Genomic DNA, 21,292 nt, shown 5'->3' with positions numbered 1-21,292 from the left:
CAAGTGGCTACCAGTTGAATCCTTGGTTAGTCTAGTCAACTCTTAGCTATTTAAAAAAAAATTTAGGAGAGGCAGGCCTGAGCTATGATAATGCAGCCCCGAACGGGTTAGACCCCCTTGGCATCCCATATAGTCCCCCCCCCCCAGCACCACCAGAAGTAATTCCAGATTACAAAGCCAGGAATATCCCCTGATAATATCCTCAGGGGTATTGCCTCCACACACACACACCCAAATAAAAAGTTGAAAGAGCCACAAAGACATGTCGTATCAGGGGTCCAAAAACTCTCCTGGCATGTGGTAGACCCGTGTTCCATCTCTGGTATGTTTGGTCCCAATAGCAGAGAGCCAAGAGTAGACCCCATGCATTGCAGGGTGTGACCCAAAGCCATCCCCACCATTCCCAAAAGTATTCTAACTGCTTTGGAAAGCCTAGAACTTTGTCCTCAGTATGTTTCTTAGGCCAGTTAGGTAGTGAGTGCACAAGAGAAAAGGGCTGGCCAGGTGGTTGGCTCCACCAGCCTGAAAGGCAACGCTGGCACCCGGGAGACAGCTGTGGAGTGGAAAGGCCCCTGTCTCAGTCAGATTGTCTTTCCAGCTCGGAGCCCAGCTAGGGCTCTTTAAGACCTTGATGGTACTTACTGATACCTTGGCAGGTTCCTTCCTTCAGTGATAAGAGAGACAAAGTCAACTTGAACTCTTCTCTTTCACTTAGAACCATTGTTGGAGCAGAAAGGTTTCTTAAAGGATTTCTAGGCTCACATTTTTGGGGGGCTGGGGAAGACAGCGTAGGAAAAAGGCTTGAAAGGGTAGTAGTGGGCCCGGAGAGATAGCACAGCGGCGTTTGCCTTGCAAGCAGCCTATCCAGGACCTAAGGTGGTTGGTTCGAATCCCGGTGTCCCATATGGTCCCCTGTGCCTGCCAGGAGCTATTTCTGAGCAGACAGCCAGGAGTAACCCCTGAGCACTGCCGGGTGTGACCCAAAAACCAAAAAAAAAAAAAAAAAAAAAAAAAGGGTAGTAGTGAGATGTAGCCAAAAATCTCAAAGCTGGTCAGTGGCAGAACTAAAACAGACACCTAGGTCCTTTCCCCTCTCCTCCAGGCTTTTTTTTTTTGGGGGTGTGTGTGTGTGTGTGTGTTGGATCACACCCAGCGTAGCTTAGGGGTTACCCCTGGCTCTGCGCTCAGAAATCACTCCTGGCAGGCTCAGAGGACATATGGGATGCCGGGATTCAAACCACAGTCTGTCCTGGTTCGGCTGCGTGCAAGGCAAATGCCCTACCACTGTGCTATCTCTACAGCCCTCTAGACTTTTGGTGGGGGAGTTTGGGCCACATCCGGTGACAGGGGTTACTCCTGGCTGTGTCCCTCCTCTAGGCTTTTCAATTATAGTTACTGTTGGAGTCTCTTTGGGAGGTGCCACACTTGCCCCATTCTAGGAAAAGGTGAATGGTACACCCCTCAAAAATGATGATTTATACGTAGTTTTGAGATTTTTCTTATACTTTCTTCAGGTTGCTTACATCTCGGCCCAGAATTACAATTTGCTTCTTCCCCTAGTACTTCTACCCTGTGGTAGTGTGTGTGTGGTGTGGGTCAAGGACCTACTGAGAACAAGCAGGGCAGCTGGTGCAAACAACAGGTGACAAGAGTTAGGATAAAAATCCTCTGAGGTAGAGTGGAAAGAGTATGATGAGCAGGGTGCTTGCCTTGCTTGGGGCCAATCCAGGTCCCATCCCCACCAGGAGTTATCCCTGAGTGCAGAGCCAGGAGAAAGCTCTGAGCGCTGCTTGGTGTGACCCCAAAACAAAACAAAAATAAAAATCCTCCTGGGGACATAAATCACAAAGATTTTAGATAAGAAATTAGGAGGATGGGCCCAGAGAGATAGCACAGCAGCGTTTGCCTTGCAAGCAGCCGATCCAGGACCAAAGGTGGTTGGTTCGAATCCCGGTGTCCCATATGGTCCCCCGTGCCTGCCAGGAGCTATTTCTGAGCAGACAGCCAGGAGTAACCCCTGAGCAACACCGGGTGTGGCCCAAAAACCAAAAAAAAAAAAAAAAAAAAAAATTAGAAGGAGGAATCTAAGGGATAAGGACATGTTCTGCTTGTGAGAAGCCAGGGTTCAATCCACACGGTCCCCTGAGTACGTTTAATATTTGTGTTATGAAACTAGAATGGACTTGGGAAATTTTATACCAGAACAAGTGACTCCATCATTTGAAGGCCAACCAGCAATTGTGTCTTAGCTTATGCCCAGGGCCATCCCCACATCTTGGGAGCCATTACCTGTTTCTCTGAAGGGAATATGTTGAACATATCTTTCTGAGTCTGGCAGCAGCAGATTTATACTTCATTTTGCTAATTGAGAGGTTTAGGAAGCTAAGTAGGTAAAAAGAGGAAGGAACTTGATCAAACATAGGTTTGGCTTTTACTGATCTTGGCTCTTATTATTCCTGAATAAAAAACCACTCTGCATTTATGTCTCTCTTGCCTGGAGAAGCATTCAGGTTTCCTGGCTATGCACTCAGAAATCGCTCCTGGCTTGGGGGACCATATGGGATGCTAGGGGATGGAACCGAGGTCCGTCATAGGTCAGCCACATGCAAGGCAAATGCCCTGCCACTGCACCACAGCTTTGGCCCCAGCTAGGAGCGATTTCTGAGCACAGAGCCAGGAGTAACCCCTGAGCTCCCCCCGGGTGTGACCCCCCCCCAAAAAAAAATCCAAAAAGGTTAATGTTGAATCCAGAGAGGTAGACACTTGCCTTGCACACAGTTGACACAGGTTTGATCCCCAGTGCCCCATATTGTCCCCGGAACACTGCCACGAGTAATCCCTGAGTGCAGAGCCAGGAGTAAGCCCTGAGCACAGTGGGTGTGGCTTCCTAAAATACATAAAAATAAAAGACTGATGTAAAAATGTTGGATATTGGAGCCAGAGAAATACCACCTAATCCAGAGACCTATAACCAGGTATAGACTAGTACAGTGGTCGGCAAGCCGAGGCTCGAGAGCCATATGTGGCTCTTTACACTTTTTTTTTTTTTTTTTTTTTTTTTTTGTGGTTTTTTTTTTTTTTTTTTGGGTCACACCCAGCAGTGCTCAGGGGTTATTTCTGGCTCCAAGCTCAGAAATTGCTCCTGGCAGGCACAGGGGACCATATGGGGCGCCGGGATTCGAACCGATGACCTCCTGCATGAAAGGCAAACGCCTTACCTCCATGCTATCTCTCCGGCCCTCTTTACACTTTTTAATGCGGCTCTTCTGTGTATCCGGCGGCCGCTCCAGGAGTCAGGACTCTGCTCCTAGCCTCTGTCAGTGCGCGCCCTGTGTGGCTATCAAAATAAATTTCAATCGTGGTTTTGGCGAGATTTGGCTCAGTTGAAAAAAAAGGTTGCCCACCACTGGCTAATGTAACTGTTTTGTTTGTTTGTTTTGTTTTGTTTTGGTGGCCACATCTAATGACCCTCGGGTTACTCCTGGCTATGCGCTCAGAAATTGCCCCTGGCTTGGTGGACCGTATGGGATGCCGGGGGATCAAACCGATGTCCGCCCTAGGTTAGCATGTAAGGCAAGCGCCCTACTGCCTATGCCACCGCTCCAGCCCCTAGTGAACTGGTATTTTTAAAAATGGTTAATATTAGGGCCGAAGAGATAGCACAGTGGTAGGGCATTTGCCTTGCACCAGCCAATTCAGGACAGACAGACAGCATCCCATATAGTCCCCCAAGCCTGCTAGAAGTGATTTCTGAGCACAGAGCCAGGAGTAACCCCTGATTTTTGCCAGGTGTGACCCAAAAACAACAACAACAAAAAAATAGTTGAACATTCTCTAAGATCAAATGTTAGTGACTTTTAATAAGGCTATTTCTTCTTCGTAGTTCAGCATGCATGAGGAAAATTGGTGAGTTGATTTGGTTAAATGTTAGCATTATTAGAGTCTTGAACCAGGCAGTTTTATTGCAGCATTTTCAGTTTTTCTGCTAAAAAGCACAAGAGTGTAGTTTATAGATTCACTCAGAAAGAGCAGAAGGAGAATCAATGGTTGTTCTTCTCTTCAACAGCACCTAAGAGTCTCAGCGCTCCCATGGCAGTCCTGGGAGTAGTATATTAAGCTCGCAGCTCATTAGACGAAAACATGTCAGATTTTTTTTTTTTTTAAGAAACCAGGAGTCAGTTCAGGGAACTAATTTGAAAATACATTGCCTATTATTGTCTTCCTTGGAAGAGGATCCTAGCTAGTCCTTTTGCAAATCAAACTGGGGGGAGTGGAGGATGGATGAATGGATGGATAGAGGAGAGGGGAGAGAGAGATCAGCTATGCTAGAATTCAAGTTCTAGATAGATAGATAGATAGATAGATAGATAGATAGATAGATAGATAGACAGACAGACAGACAGACAGACAGACAGACAGACAGACAGATAGATAGATAGATAGATAGATAGATAGATAGATAGATAGATAGATAGATAGATGATAGAGGAGAGGGGAGGGAGAGAGAGAGATCAGCTATGCCAGAATTCAAGTTCCTGACAGTTCATGGAATCCCAGCACTGTCTTCTTTTTAAATGTATAATAGTATGTATGTATGAGTATATAGGTATTGGGTATGTATGTATGTATGTATGTGTCCCATCCATGCATACAAGCAGTGCTGGATCAGATCATACATGGGGTCTCAGGCATATAAGGCATCTACTCTACACCTGAGCCATATTCCTCCCCCGAAGTGATTTTTTTGTTTTTGTCTTTGGGCCATTCTTAGTAGTGCACAGGACCTTACTTCTCTGGCTCTGCACTCAGCAATCCCTCTCTAGGGCTTGAGGAACCATATGGGGTGCCAGGGTTTGGCTGACCAAACCCAGGTTAGCCACATGCAAGGTAAGTGCCCTACCCACTGTACTATCGCTTAGTCCCTCAGTGATTTGATTTTTGTAAAATTTGCTTTTCTTGGTAATGCTTATATGGTCAGTCTTTAATTTGAGGTAGGGGTAAGAATTAAGAAAGTATGGAGCCGGCATGATGGCGCTAGAGGTAAGGTGTCTGCCTTGCCAGCGCTAGCCTAGGATGGACCTCGGTTCAATCCCCTGGTGACTCATATGGTCCCTCAAGCCAGGAGTGACTTCTGAGCACATAGCCAGGAGTAACCCCTGAGCGTTACTGGTGTGGCCCAAAAACCAAAAAAAAAAAGAAAGTATTTGATGATTTCTAGGAGAATGAATTCAATTCATTGCCTTTTTATGACTGAGTAGCTCTTTAACTTCTAAATTTAACTTTTGTTCAAATATTTAGTGTCTTCCTCATCCCTGTGGATATTGGCTATTTCTAGAATTAGAAATGAATGGTGGACAGGTTTCCTAGTGTGAAGAGTGGTAAAGGAGGAAGAAGCTGATGCTTAAATCATCTTAATTTTGTATTCTTCCCCTGTTATACTGTCCCCTCCCCATACTCATCTCTAGATTGCTTTGTCAGAAAACTAAGACCCCCAACCCAGGCAGTTCTTATAACTAAGAAGGAGGAAAAGCTACAAGGGTCACTGCCTTAAAAAAAAAAATCAGGGCCTGGAGAGATAGTACAATGGCGTTTGCCTTGCAAGCAGCCGATCCAGAACCAAAGGTGATTGGTTTGAATCCGGTGTCCCATATGTGTCCCGTGCCTGCCAGGAGCTATTTCTGAGCAGACAATCAGGAGTAACCTCTGAGCATCGCCGGGTGTGGCCCAAAAACCAAAAAAAAAAAAAAAAAAATCAGTAGATGGCTTCTTCCTGGAAGAGGTGAAAGTGGTATCTCTGTTCTGATCAACTTCAGTGTGGCACAATAATTATCCTCTAGATTTTTTTTTTTTTTTTTTTTTTTGGTTTTTGGTTTTTGGTTCACACCTGGCCGCCCTCAGGGGTAACTTCTGGCTCTACACTCAGAAATTACTCCTGGCAGGCTTGGAGGGACCTTATGGGATGCCGGGATTCAAACTACCATCCGTCTGCAAGAAAGGGAAACGCCTTACCTCCATGCTATCTCTCCGGCCACACATAACCCTTTTTGTCTTCAACTTTTGTAAGAGCAAGGAAGCCACTGATACTCTCTACTTGAGAGGAGAGATTTTTGTTTCGAGAATGACTGAGTTCTGAATACCCGAAGTGCCACTGGGTTCCCCCAGTCTTTCTTGGAAAAACATTGAGATCTCTGATATGGGAAACCTTATAGAGACCCTTTCGTTTTTGATAAGTCAAGAGCCCAGATCATTGACTTTTCTCAAGCAGGTGATTAGGTTTTCAGATGAATCCTTTTCATTTGTCTTATTTATTCAAGCCTCAGATGCTTTAGTCAGTATTTCTCAGTCTTATTTTGTGCTTTTTTGTTTGTTTGTTTGTTTGTTTGTTTATTTCTGGACCATACCTGGTGGTGCTAAACTCAGGAATCATGCCTAGCCAGGTCAGGAGACCCATAGTGTGCCAAAGACTGAATCTGAGTCTCCCTGTGCAAAAGCAAGTGCCATACCCACTGTACTATCACTCCAGCCCCAATCCATCTTTCCCTAACTACTTCCCTTCTCACCTTGTCTTCTTATGCCACCATCTATCCTAACAGTTGGCTCCTTCTTCTTGTGCTGACACTCCATGTTTACATGATTATTCACCTGTGAAGAGCCCTGAAAAAATATCCTGGGAGACAACATCAGAGACTATATGACACCCATCCCCCTCAGTTTAGGACAAATAGCTGGTTTCACGGTGACAGGAGAGTGCTAGGAAAAACTGTTTTTTCTCTGCAAGCCGAGAAGGCTCCGTGCCTTCCCTCTCACGAACACACACAGGCTTTCACTAAGGTGGCAATTTAGCATGGGAACAAATCTGGGTCCTTTCTCAAAAAGGTTTTCGTGTGAGATTGAAGATGTAGCTAAGTAGTGTTACAGAGAGAGCCAGCACCCTTCTTCATCTCTTGGGCTCAGTCCTAAGAATAAACAGATCAGCAGCCCTAATGTCTTGCTCTCTATTGAAAAACTTGATTTTTGTTTTGTTTTCTTTTGGGGGGGCCACACCTGGTAATGCTCAGGGTTTCGCCTGGCTATGCACTCAGAAATCTCCTGGCTTGGGGGACCATATGGACTGGGAGAGGGTCGAACCAAGGTCTGTCCTAGGCAGACGCCTTATCGCTCTGTGCCACCGCTCCAGCCCTCAAAAACTCATTTCGAAGGGACTAGAAAAAAGAGGCCCGTCGGGTAGAGAGTTAGAAATAAAACTGGGAAATGGAGGATGGGGGTCAGGATCGAAGAGCTCAGTGTGTTTACAATCAATTGTCCACTATGTTCCCCAACAACTAATTGTAAGGGATCCTGTAGTATTTGCATAGCTTCAGCCATCAGCTGTGTAAATCTGCCATTTGAGTTTTGTATTGTTTTTTATTTCTTAGTAAAACCCTGCATTGACAAGGCACAGGAGGACAGGAAGTATACAGTCTCAACAATTCAAAGGGCTTTCATTATTTTTTTTTTGGGGGGGGGCACACCCGGTTGTGCTCAGGGGTTACTCCTGGCTATCTGCTCAGGAATAGTAACCACCTTTGGTCCTGGGACGGCTGCTTGAAAGGCAAACATGCCACTGTACTGTCTCTCCGGCCCCTCATTATTATTATTATTATTATTATTATTATTATTATTATTATTATTATTATTATATTTTTTGGTTTTTGGGCCACACCCAGCGGTGCTCAGGGGTTACTCCTGGCTGTCTGCTCAGAAATAGCTCCTGGCAGGCACGGGGACCATATGGGACACCGGGATTCGAACCAACCACCTTTGGTCCTGGATCGGCTGCTTGCAAGGCAAACGCCTCTGTGCTATCTCTCCGGGCCCATTATTATTTTTTTTAATGAGTTGTTTCCCCTCCAAAATAATGTCCCGTCTGTACTGCTACCTAAATCAGTGAAGGACAAGCTGTTATCCTTGTTCATGGAGGAAGCCAGAGTAATTTGCAGTTCTCCAAACAAGGGCTGTATGTTTTTATACACTTGTGTAGGCTATTTCATTGAAATTTCTTCCCCCCCACCCAACCACACTTTTCAAAATTCTTTTTTTTTTCGGGCCACACCCGTTTGATGCTCAGGGGTTAACCCCTGGCTAAGCACTCAGAAATTGCCCCTGGCTTGGGGGGGACCATATGGGACGCCTGGGGATTGAACTGCGGTCCTTCCTTGGCTAGCGCTTGCAAGGCAGACACCTTACTTCTAGCGCCACCTTGCCAGCCCCATGTTTTTTTTTTTTGCTCAGATACCGCCCCTGGCAGGCACAGGGGACCATATGGGATGCCGGGATTCTAACCACTGTTCTTCTGCATGAAAGGCAAACAAACGCCTTACCTCCATGCTATCTCTCCGGCTCCCCCAAATTCTAATCTTTAATAACTTAGCTGAGATTTGTCAAACTCCCTCACCCTTTTCTGCATTTGCTTAACCATTTGTTTCTGTTCCTCCTTTGAACCCTATAACATTTTGCTCTTATTACGTCCATGTGCACTCTTGTAAACTCAGCTAACCTTATTCTGATTTATGTTGGGATCTTTTTTTTTGGGGGGGCAGGGATTTGGGGGTTCCAGTAGTGCTCAGCATTTTACTCTGGCTCTGTTGTCAGGGATCACTCTCAGTAGTGCTCAGGGGACCATATCTGACACCGAGGATCAAACTCAGGTGCTTGAAAGACAAGTGCTGTAAATCATACAATATCTTACTATACTTATAAGTGGTAGGTTTGTGTAATAGCTAAATGTGAACTCCATTCTTCAATCATACTTTACCTTACTGCTCTTTTCTCTTCCCTTTCTTCTTGTCTGTTCCCACCTTTTATCTTAGCAGATAGCCTTAATGTATAAGCAGGACCTGATAACTAGACTGGATAGTAACTGGAGCTGAGAATTGGGGGGGGGGGGGGAGGGTTGGCAGGCTTGAGGCTCATAGGGTGTGGGGCCCATATGGGGTGCGGGGCCGTCTGTGTCATTGCTTTGGCCCCTGGAGCTGAGAAATTAACATGGAGAATTTGACATTCTGAAGGTGATAAGGCTTGCTGCAAGAAACAACATCTGGGGCAAACAACTAGCCAGCGAGAGGGAGGAAGGAGACACCAGTTCAGAGAGTTGGGAGGCTGGCTTGCAAGCTAAACTTGGGGGGGTGGGGGTGGAAAAACAAACAAAACACAACACCTGGACTCTAGGTCTGAGAGTTCCCAGCTCAGACGCTTTTCCTCTAAGCAATGCTATTTCAAGCCTTGAGAAGAGGGACTAATCTAGCCACAAGTTTACAATTAGGGGAGTGAATATGGTATGCCTGTGGTAGAGAGGCCGAGATTCTTTCAGAAGCTGCTTCCAGCAGAGGAAGTTATGAGAACTGAATGACTCGGAAGTGAAACTGGAAGCAAGTTGTGTGATCTCAGTATGTGTCAGGCTTTTTTGCTTTGCCGTCAGAGTCCAGATATTTTCAGCTTTTCAGTCCTTCGTTTCATATCTCTTAACAGGACACCCTCACCATGGAAGAGACTGCCGAAGAACCCCCCATGTCAGCCGTGTTGCTGGATGATTGTCATTTCTCTCAGGTCATCTTCAACAGTGTAGAAAAGTTCTATGTTCCTGGAGGGGACGTCACCTGCTTCTACACCTTTACTCAACAGTTTGTTTCCCCGTCGGAAGGACTGGATTGGGCATCTTTAGAGTAAGTGGTTTATTTAATACCAAATGACAGGGCTCTGGAGGTGAATCTTGGTTACATTGAGCATGTAATTGTCTAGTGTAAGATACGACTTTCTTTTTTTGTTTGTTTTTTTTTTGTTTTTTTTGGGTCACTCCCAGCAGTGCTCGGTGGTTACTCCATGCTCAGAAATCACTCCTGGCAGTCTCGGGGGACCATATGGGATGTCGGGATTCGAACCAATGACCTGCAACTTTCATATTATATCTGACAAATTGTATTTTATTTTTTGTTTTTGTTTTGGGGCCACACCTTGTGCTTATCTTTGGTTCAGTACTCAGGGTGGCTCTGGTGCTGCTCCAGGATGGTGGGAGGTGCCAAGGAATTTAACCCAGGCCTCTGGCATGTAAAGTCTATGTTCAGTTCATTGAGCTGTTGCTCCGTATGTCAGGCCAACATGTGTGTGTGTGTGTGTGTGTGGTGTCAGTCATTTGTTTGTTTTTGGCCCACACCGGTGACACTCAGGGTTTACTCCTGGCTATGCACTCAGGAAATTGCTCCTGGCTTGGGGGGACCATATGGGACGTTGGGGATTGAACCGAGGTCTGTCCTGGATCAGCCGCACTATCAAGGCAAGCCCTGATCAGTTTGTTTTTTGACCTTTTTATTTTTTTTTAGCCACACCCAGCATTGTTCAGTGGCTTATGTCTGGCACTGTGAGTGATCTCAGATATCACTCCTGACAGTGTTCATGGGACCCAGATAAGGTACCAGGAATCAAACCCAAGTTGGTTGTACAAGGAAGGTACCCTACTTGCTGTACAATCGATCTGGCCCCATCTGACAACTTGGGTTCTTGAATCACTTGTGCTTTCTATGGTAAATACTTCCGAGGATAAGCTTATATGCTTCCTTTTGGACTACTTCCAGAACCCATTTCCCCTGTACTGTCGTTCGTTCACATATAGAAATGCACTGCCTTTCCTGCTCCCTGGCTAGTCTGTCTTTCCCATCACATTCAGTGACATGCTGTAATAACAAATCTTCCTTCCCGTTTCTAGAGACAGGAGATAAAGGTCAGATTTAAGTAATTTTCACTGCTGAGTCCCAACGTCACTGACCTTTGTTTGACACCTCGTTATGTCATATGCTGTATGTCAACAGCCAGTGCGGTTCGTTCTAAAAGCAGACATCACTCTTGTGTGCACTGTTGGCGGAGCTGGTGTGTGTTTCCATCCATCACATTTTACTCTTCCTTAATAGCTTGGAATCTGAGCTAATTAATGGAGCAAGGGAAGCCGGAACTATCACATAACTGATTAGAGGTTTGGGGAGCAGACCAAGAGATCCTGAAATGGAAGGGACATCTAGTCACCAGGCAGACTGCTAACACGCCAGAGTGGTTTTATTTCCCTTTTGGAAAGAAAACGTAGTTTTTTTCCTTCTCCATATGTAGCATTGCTTCTCAAATAGTGGGGCGGGTCCCCCAAGGTGGGGGCGCAAGGCTCCATAAAGGGGGTCACGTTTGACCTCGGCAAACACTGTCATAACAAGCTAAGCCCCGTGTTTGTCTCTCTATGTCTCGAGCTGAGAGTTGCTGTGTCCTGCTTCAAACCCGCTTCGAAAAGCTATGCATTGCAAGACGTGCTCATTGTAGCCATTGATCCAGACATCACCTCTGGTTAAAAAATCAGCTTAAATTATTTTAAATATTTTTGTTTTGCAAGTTAATTTTTTTTTTTTTTGGTTTTTGGGCCACACCCTGTGACGCTCAGGGGTTACTCCTGGCTATGTGCTCAGAAGTTGCTCCTGGCTTCTTGGGGGACCATATGGGACGCCGGGGGATCGAACCGCAGTCCGTCCTAGGCTAGCGCAGGCAAGGCAGGCACCTTACCTCCAGCGCCACCGCCCGGCCCCGCAAGTTAAATATTTTTTAAATAAAGATACTATTTACAGTCACCCGGGTGGCGCAAAAATGTTTCCTTCTTCCTGGGGGGGCATGGCAAAATTACTTGAGAAGCACTGATATATAGCAAGGGATAGAGACCAGCACTTTCCAGTCTTGTTCTTTTTTTGTTTGTTTGTTCTTTAGGGGTTTTTTTGTGTTTTTTTTTTTTTAGTCCACACCTGGTGACACTCAGAGATTACTCTTGGCTATGAGATTGGCTATGTCAGAAATGGCTCCTGGCTCGGGGGACCATTTAGGACGCCAGAATAGAACCCAGGTCCGTCCTGTGACAGCCGAGTACAAGGCACTACCGCTGTCCTATCTCTCCAGCGCCCACCCCCCCAGGGGTGATTTTCTAGCACAGAGCTAGGAGTATCCCTGAGTGCCACCAGGTGTGCTTCCCCCCAAAAAAGACAAAAAAAAAAATCGCAATGCAGAAAAGGCATCTGCACTCCTATATTAATTGCAGCACTATTCACAATAGTCAGAATCAGGAAATAACCTAAGTGTCCGAGAACAGATGAGTGGATAAAGAAGTTACATCCCAATGCATGGGGGTGAGGGTATGATGGGAAGGAAACTGGGGAGATTGGTGGTGGGAAATGAACATTATTACCAAAACTCAACCGTCAACAACTATTTCTAGGATGGTTTTTGGGCCACACCCAGTGACACTCAGGGTATCAGATTTCTGGCTATATGTGCAGAAATTGCTCCTGGCTTGGACGACCATAGTGGGCCATATGGGATGCAGGGGATTGAACCCAGGTTTGTCTGGGTCAGCCAAGTACAAGGCAAACACCCTACCACTGTGCTATCGTTCTGGCCCCTTGTTCTTGTGACTGGTTTTGAGTTTTGGTTTTTGGGCCTCACCCAAGTGATACTCAGGAATTTGTGGCTTAGGGTTCATTTTAGTTGGTGCTCGGGCACCTGATGGATCAGTGGGTTGAGTCAAAGCCTTATGCATGCAAAACGTGTACGTTAATCTTTTGAGTTATCTCCCCAACTCTGTCCAGTAAAATATTTCTATGAAAGGACTCGCCCTGCACCATCTAGCACAATAGCCTCTAGCCACATGTAGGTATTGAGCATTCTGAATGTGACTGATGGGGCCTGAGGTGAGCTCAAAGGGTTGAGTGTGCATGCTTTTCATACAGGAGTTACAGTCTGATCCCTGAACACTGCTGGAGGCAATACCTGAGCACTGATCCAGGACTAGTCCCTGGCCCATCCAACAAGTTGGTTCTTGAATAAGTATGCTTTCTTGGTAAATATTTCCAAGGTGGACACTGGGTGTGACACCCCCCCCCCCCAGAAAAAAACCCCACATAATGTTACTAGTATTGATTGACCTTTGGGATGTGACTCAGCAGCAATGGAGCACATGCCTGGAGTATGTGAGGTCCTGGGTTCAGTCTCCTCCCCACCCCACTCACACTCTTCAATAACAAACAACCACTAAATAAAAAGTGCCAGATGTAGCTGAAATTTTTATTGTAGTTAATTTTAATATACGTATATTTAAATATGAGATTGTAAAGGTAATACCAGGGTAAGGCTCTTCCCTTGCATGTAGCTAACTGGGTTTGATCCCCCAACCACATGTGGTCTCCCAAGGCCCATCAGGAGTCATCCCAAAGCCAAGAGAGAGTCCTGAGCACAACCTAGTAGGCCTACCTCTACCCACTGTACTTTTATTCCAGCCCCGTGAATAAAATTTTAATAGCCTTTCTGTTAATTTTGGGTTTTGAGCCACACCTGGAGGTGATCAAGAATTAATTATGGTTCTGTGCTCACAGAGGTCACTCCTGGCAGGCACAGGGTACCAAATGATGTTCTGGATAGATTACCCTCCTGTTAGCTAGTCACTATCAACTGAATAGCTGCTAGAAATAACAAAAAAGTGATTCAGAAGTCACAAGATTTGTAATCCTTTTCTTTTTTGCAATTTAGTTATATGTCTGTCTTACATAAATTTGATTACACTTTCCAATCTATGTATAATGTAGATTAGAAGCTTCCAGTAAGGATTTTGCTGTAAATCTTATGCTTTCATAAAAACAAGATTTTTGTTGTTTTGGGACCACATACAGCAATGACGGAGCCCTACTCCCATCTTGTTGTTCAGGGCTCCCTGTATTGCTGGGATCAAACTATGACCCTAGTCTTAATAAGAAAAACTTTCTAGGGCCCGGAGAGTTAGCACAGTGGCATTTGCCTTGCAAGCAGCCGATCCAGAACCAAAGGTGGTTGGTTCGAATCCCGGTGTCCCATATGGTCCCCCGTGCCTGCCAGGAGCTATTTCTGAGCAGACAGCCAGGAATAACCCTTGAGCATCACCGGGTGTGGCCCAAAAACCAAAAAAAAAAAGAAAAGAAAAACTTTCTAGTTTTGTTTTAGGGTCATAACCCATGGTATTCAGCAGCTACTCCCAAATCAGTGTTTGGGAATTGTTCCTGGCCATGCCTGAGTGATTAAGTGTTGCTGGGGATCACACTTGGGCCCCCCACCTCTCTAGTCCCTTAAACTTTTTTTATTGGCGGGGAGGACTATACCCAGAGGTGTTCAGGTGCCACTCTGAACTCTGAACTCAGGAATTATTCTTGGAGATGCTCAGACAACTGTATAGGAGGCCACATATCAAACCTGCATCTGCCACTACAAGGCAAACACGTACCCCTACTTACCCACTGTATTATTACTCCAGCCCCTAAAAAAATTTTAATACCATTTTTGTTCATTTTGATTTTTTTGATTTTTGAGCCACACTTGGAGTGCTCAAGACTTAATCCTGGTTCTATGCTCAGAGATTATTCCTACTGGACCAAATCATTTGGGGGGACCAAATAATGTTCTGGATATTGGACCTGGGTTGCCATGTGCAAGACAAGTACCCTGCCTCCTGTACCATCTCTCCGGTTCCATTTATTAGCATATTTTAGGTAGGATTTATTTTCTTGCTGATGATGGCTGTTGTTATGGTGCTCTAGGAGCATTAGGACCTCCATGAGGAAGCACACAATGTCAGTGTTGAACTCTGGACTTCATATATGCAAGATGTGCTTTAGCCCTGGAGTTCCCACCCTATCACCCACCCTCTTTTGATGTGTATAGGTGATGTTAGTGATTAAACCCAGGGCTTTGCCCATCTTAGGTATGGGCTCTAACTGCTGAACCACATGCTAGAACCTGCTTTTCTTTATCTTTTTTAAAAATCTATACTAATATTTGAAATACTTCATCCATTTCAGAGGCATTGCCATACCTCAATAAAGAAATCATGGTTAGGGGAGAGAGAAGTAGTATAGCAGGTAGTGCTTGTCTTGTGTATCCCCTGAAACCTACCAGGAGTGATCCAGGAAGCTCAGAGCTAGGAGTAAGTAAGCCCTGAGCACTCATTCCCCCCGCCCCAAATAAAGTGGGTAGGAATTGATTTTTCATCCTGCCAGTTAGAGATCCCCCATCCTTTCCTTTCTGTAGGAGATTTGCCATTCCAGGGCTTCAGAGGGTAAATCTACCACAGAGCCAAGCTTGCCCAGGACTCCTCAGACTGTGGAGATTTCTGAGCACCAAAGGTTGAAATTGCAGGTCATGAGAAGTTTGCTTCCTGATTCCAAGCAGCAGTAATTTTTAATTCTTAGACCTTCCTAAGTATGGTATGTTGGTCAGAGTACATTAAGAAGCTCCAGGATGTGAATGAGAACTCTATAAAAACCCTGTTTCCTGTAACCCTGCAGGCTGCAGTAGCTTCTAGAAGCTTACAGCCATGGGACATGTATTAATGAGATACTAAAACATGCCCTAGTCTGATCTGATGAGCTTTCAGCACAACCTTTTCAACCCAGCTCTGAATCCTTAATATACAAAAAGATAAATAAATAAATAAAATTTATTTGTAGTTCTTTCTCTTCCCACTGGGCTCAGGCAGGGTCAAAATATGGCAATAAACGTAATTTTCCTTCTAATTTGCTGAGTATTCTTCCCCTTGAAGATACAATGGCCCCCTTTCTAGTCTCTGGTGTGCTCTTATGTTCCGAGACAATTTAAGCTATCTTTTACCCCTTTTCACATTTAGTGAGAATGTTTTCTACTTAGCCAGCTTTCTGTCTGAAACGTGTTTTACCAGCTCCTTTCTTAAAACTTACTGCTTTCAATACCTAGAAGAGGCCTCTGTAACTACCAGATTGTTGCTATTATCTTTAGCTCTAAAAGGCCTTCTTTAAACGTGCATTAAGACAAAACACCGAAGAAAGGGAGTTATATAGAACTGGACTCATGTGGGGCCGGAGAGATAGCACAGCAGTAGGACATATGCCTTGCACACAGCTGATCCAGGACGGACCTGAGTTCAATTCCAAACATCCCATATGGTCTCCGGAACCTGCCAGGCTGGGTATAGCTCAGAAACAAAAAATAAATAAAATAAAATAACTGGGTTCACGTACTGCCTCAAACTGAGAACTGTCTTGCTTCTTCATCTTCAACACATGCATTCAAAGGAGGCATTTCCAGGGCCAGAGAGATAGTACAGTAGGTGGGGCTTTTGCCTTGCAGGAGGCCTGCCTGGTCTCAATCCCTAAACCCAAAACTAGGAGTAAGCACCACAGGTATAACTCCCTCCTCTAAAGGGGGCATTTCAATGATCAGTAGTATGTATAACCAAGTCATAGACAGTCATAGCAGAAGATAATCCAGTGGGAAGGACAGATTGGCAGTATTTCCTGATTAGGTAATTCCAGAAGAGGGCTGTAGGTCATTTGACAAGCAAGTGACCAAGATGGGTTTGATCCCCAGCACACCATGTGGTCCCGAGCCCACCAGGAGTGATCTCTAAGCACAGAGCCAGGAGTAATTTCTGAGTACCACCATCAGAGAGGGGTGAGGAGAGAGAAGGAAAGAAAATATTGGAACCAAAGTTAACAATCCCACACTCAACTTGTAGAATTTTCAGAGCTCTTGACTTAAGTATTGTATTTTTTTCATTTCCTTCTGAGATAGATATTTTAGATCTCAGCACCTTCTCCTCTTCCTCCACCTCCTCCTCCTCCTCCTCTCCCACCACCTCCTTTTTCCTTCCCACCTCAGAATCTCAGCTTTTTAAATTGTGACTCGTGACCCAGGGTCAAGTAACTTTTAAAAAATATATTTAAGGGTTGGAGAGATACCACAGAGGTAGGCTGTTTGCCTTGTATGCAGCCAATCCAGGATGGACGGTGGTTCAAATCCCAGCATCCCATATGTCCTCCGAGTCTGCCAGGGGCGATTTCTGAATACAGAGCTAGGATTAACCCCTGAGCACTGCCGGGTGTGACCCCAAAACCAAAAAGAAATGTATTTAAGGGGGCTGGAGTGATAGCACAGTGTTAAGGAGTTTGCCTTGCACGTGGCTGATCTAGGACGGACCTTGGTTCGATCCCCAGTGTCCCATATGGTCCCCCAAGCCAGGAGGGATTTCTGCACATAGCAAGGAGTAACCCCCTGTGCATCACCAGGTGTGGCCCAAACCCCCCAAATCAGGTGGAGGGCTGGAGCAGAGCCAGTGACACAGGCAGTAGGGTGTTTTCCTTACATGTGCTAGCCTAGGACAGACCGTGATTCGATCCCCTGGTGTCCCATATGGTCCCCCAAGCCAGGAGCGATTTCTGAGTGCATAGCCAGGAGTAACCCCTGGGCGTCATCAGAGAGAGAGAGAGGGAGAGAGAGGAGGAGGCTTTGCACATGGCTGGCTGACCTAGGTTAGATCCCTGACACTGAAGGGGTGGCCCACCCATAGATTGCTTTATTTTCACCCCCCATATTGTTAAAAAATACATTTCCTTATGATTTAGTACCAGTAAATGTCTGATTGGTACATATATTTCACATATGTATAAACCTAAGGTTGTATAAGTGTACTTTAAGAAAACACAGAAAATAGTGGATAGGGCACTTTACTTGACTGCAAGCCAGCCTGAGTTTGATCCCAGCATCTCATATAGTCCTATTGAGAACCACCAGGAGTGATTCCAGAGTAAAGCCAGGAGAAACTCTAAGAACTGCTGGATGTAGTGTTCTCCCCGCCAAAAAAGACAGAGGGGCCAGAGCGATAGTAAAGTTGGTTGGGCACTAGCTTTGCATGCAGCCAACCCAGGTTCTATGCCCAGCATCCCCTATGGTCTCCCATCCTCAACCAGAATTGATTCCTGAGCTTCTCAGATTCGTGGCCCGTGGGCCATTTGCTGCCCTCCGTACAGCATTTTGTGGCCCGCGGCCGGCCTTCAAATATCGCAGTAATCGCAATAAAAAATTGCATTAGTAAGAAAAAAATCGCATTAAACATTTGCATACCCTGAACAGAACTGCTCGGGGTATGCGAATGTTTAATGCGATTTTTTTCTTACTAATGCAAATTTTTATTGCGAATATTCGGTACGCGAAATCCCTTATGTGGCCTTGCCTCACCCCGACTTTGCCTCCTATGGCCCCCAGGTAAATTGAGTTTGAGACCTGGCTTAGAGCCAGGAGTAACTCTTTATGATCTAAGAGTGTTGCCTCCTAACCCCTCCAAAAAAAAAAGACATGGGGGCTGGAGAGATAGCATGGAGGTAAGGCATTTGCCTTGCATGCAGAAGAAGGACGGTGGTTCGAATCTCTGCATCCCATATGGTCCCCTGAGCCTGCCAGGGGCAATTTCTGAGCGTAGAGCCAGGAGTAGCCCCTGAGCGCTGATGGGTGTGACCCAAAAACAAAAAACAAAACAAAACAAAAAGACAGAATTCAAATATTTTCTGTGAGTGCTTTCAGATGCTGACTGAGAACCTCTTGTTGTTGTAGGTGGGATGGAAGACCACCCGAGAGTATTACACCTTCATGTGGGTTACTTTACCTCTGGACCTAAACAGTGACGAAGCCAAACATCAGAATGTCCACTTCAAAGGTGAGAGAAGCACTGAGTCTGTTTTCCTGGAGAATGAGCTCTCTGAACAGATAAGAGACTTGCAGATTTTTGTTTTGTTTTATTTTTGTCTTGTTTTTTGAGCCATACCTATTGTGGGTCAGAGAGCCCAGTGGCAGGGCATTTTGCCTTACATGCAGCCGACAGTGATTTGAATCCCAGCATCCCATATGGTCCCCCGAGCCTGCCAGGAGTGATTTCTAAGTGCAGAGCCAGGAGAAACCCCTGAGCACTGCTGGGTGTGACCCCAAAAACAAAAACAAAACAAACCCTATTGATTCTCAAGGATTATTCCTGGCTCTGCACTCAGGAGTTATTCCTGATGAGGTTCAAGGGACCATATGGGATATTGGGAATCAAACCCAGGTCAGCCACACATAAGGCAAGCCAAGTACCTTATCCACTGTAGTTTCTCTCCAGCCGGACTTTGAATTTCTTATTTTGAACAAAAAATCCTGCTTGTAAGTACACACACACACACACACACACACACACACACACACACACACACTCACACACACTCTAAACGCCCTGTTACACACACACACACACTCTAAAAGCCCTGTTACACACACACATATTCTCTCTCTCTCTCTCTCTCTCTCTCTCTCTCACACACACACACACACACTCTCTCTCTCTCTAAAAGCCCTGTTTGTATTTTTTTTTTATTTTTAGCTTATTACCTGCCCAAGGATGATGAGTATTACCAGTTCTGCTACGTGGATCAGGATGGTGTGGTCCGGGGAGCAAGTATCCCATTCCAGTTTCGTCCAGAAATTGAGGAGGATATTCTGGTTGTTACTACTCAGGTCTGTAAGAATCTCACCTCAATTCCTTGGGGCCACTAAGAATAGCAATTCTAGGAACTGGAGATATAGTACAGTAGACTTACTTTACAAGCAGCCAACCCAGTTCAATCCTTTGCATTATATATGACCATCCAAGTTCTTTCAGGAGGGGCTGGTGTGATAGCACAGCAGTAGGGCGTTGGCCAACCCAGGATGGACCCAGGTTCGTACCCCAGCATCCCATATGGTCCCCTGAACCTGGCAGGAGTGATTTCTGAGCGCAGAGCCAGAAGTAACCCCTGAGCATTGCCGAGTGTGGCCCAAAAAACAAAAAACAAAAACAAACAAACAAAAAAAAAAAGACCAAGTCCTTTCAGGAATGACAGGAATGATTTCTGAGTGCAGGGCCCAGGAGGTACAGGCTTTGCAGACAGGAGGCCCAAGTTCCATCACAGCACAACATGGTTCCCTGCACATTGCCAAGAGCAACCCCTGAGCAGTGCCAAGTGTGGGCCCCAAAATAAACAAAATTCCAGGACAGGCTGGAGAGATGACATGGAGGTAGGGCATTTGCCTTGCATGCAGAAGGACGGTGGTTCGAATACCAGCATCCCATATGGTCCCCTGAGCCTGCCAGGAGCAATTTCTGAGCATAGAGCCAGGAGTAACCCCTGAGCACTGCCAGGTGTGACCCAAAAACAAAATAATAATAATAATAATAATAATAATAATAATAATAAAACCTCCAGGACACTCTTGAGTCAATTCTGCTTGTATTGACTGTCTAACAAATAGTACTGGGGAAAATATATACAGTATGAGTCAAGGCCACTGAGGAATGATTTAGAAATGTTGAAAGTTTGGGGCCGGAGAGATAGCATGGAGGTAAGGCATTTACCTTTCATGCAGAAGGTCATCGGTTCGAATCCCGGCGTCCCATATGGTCCCCCGTGCATGCCAGGAGCAATTTCTGAGCACGGAGCCAGGAAAAACCCCTGAGCACTGCCGGGTGTGACCCAAAAACCACAAAAAAAAAAAAAAAAAAAAAAGAAAAAAGAAATGTTGAAAGAATCAATCAGTGACTCCTCCCTCTTCTGAAACTTCTGTATCCAACTTGGCATTCAGTTACTCCCATAAATTTTCCAATTGCAGGGACCAGAGAGATTGCACAGCAGTAGGGTGTTTGTCTTGCATGTAACTGATTCAGGACGGACGGTGGTTCAAATCTCAGCATCCCATATGGTCCCTTGAGCCTGCCAGGAGCGATTTCTTAGTGCAGAGCCAGGAGTAACATCTGAACCTGCTGGGTGTGACTCAAAAACAAAAACAATTTTTTTCAACTTGCATTTTTTTTATCATCTACACATTGACAGTAAATTTATAGGCTTCTCAGAGAAAAGAGCACAATCTTATTTTTGTATCTCCTTTCTACTATCTGAGTAGTAACTTCATTTACTTTAATGTTATTTAACTAGAAATTTGCTTTCTATTGAGCACATTAGAAGCTATTAAGGATATGCTAGAGTCAGTTAGGGCAAGGTTGTAACTTAGTGGTAGCATACATGCACGAAGCTCTGGCCTCAGCCATAGCATCGAAACAAACAAAAGAGTTATCTCCCAAACAAAACAATATGGATATTCTCAGAAAAAATAGAAATTGAGGGGCAGGAGAGATAGCATGGAAATAGGGTGTTTGCCTTTCATGCAGAGGGACATTGGTTTGAATTCCGGCATCCCATATGGTCCCGTGCCTGCCGGGGGCAATTTCTGAGCATAGAGCCAGGAGTAACCCCTGAGTGCTGCCGGGTGTGACCCAACCCCCCCCCAAATAGAGAGGGATAGATATAGAATGGGACATACACACACATACACACACACGTACACGTAATAATGTTCAGAGACAATAGAGACAAAGACCAGGAAAACCAATCTATGTTAGGAA

At 45.3% G+C, this 21,292-nt stretch overlaps 1 protein-coding gene across 1 annotated transcript in view; it reads left to right on the top strand.

The window, feature by feature from the left end:
• The window catches only part of CALCOCO2 (calcium binding and coiled-coil domain 2), a 42,001-nt gene that overhangs the window by 680 nt on the left and 20,029 nt on the right, over positions 1-21,292 (top strand). Inside the window, 5 exon segments of the mRNA XM_049781789.1 lie at positions 9,508-9,666; positions 9,668-9,690; positions 16,568-16,577; positions 18,439-18,541; positions 19,238-19,371. Of these exon segments, the coding sequence (XP_049637746.1) occupies positions 9,520-9,666; positions 9,668-9,690; positions 16,568-16,577; positions 18,439-18,541; positions 19,238-19,371 (417 nt within the window). The 5' untranslated portion in view covers positions 9,508-9,519.

The sequence above is a fragment of the Suncus etruscus genome, chromosome 1 (genome assembly GCF_024139225.1).
Source record: "Suncus etruscus isolate mSunEtr1 chromosome 1, mSunEtr1.pri.cur, whole genome shotgun sequence".
Classification (NCBI taxonomy): domain Eukaryota; kingdom Metazoa; phylum Chordata; class Mammalia; order Eulipotyphla; family Soricidae; genus Suncus; species Suncus etruscus.
Note: the sequence above shows the minus strand (reverse complement) of the source record. Positions and strands in the feature narration are given on the sequence as shown.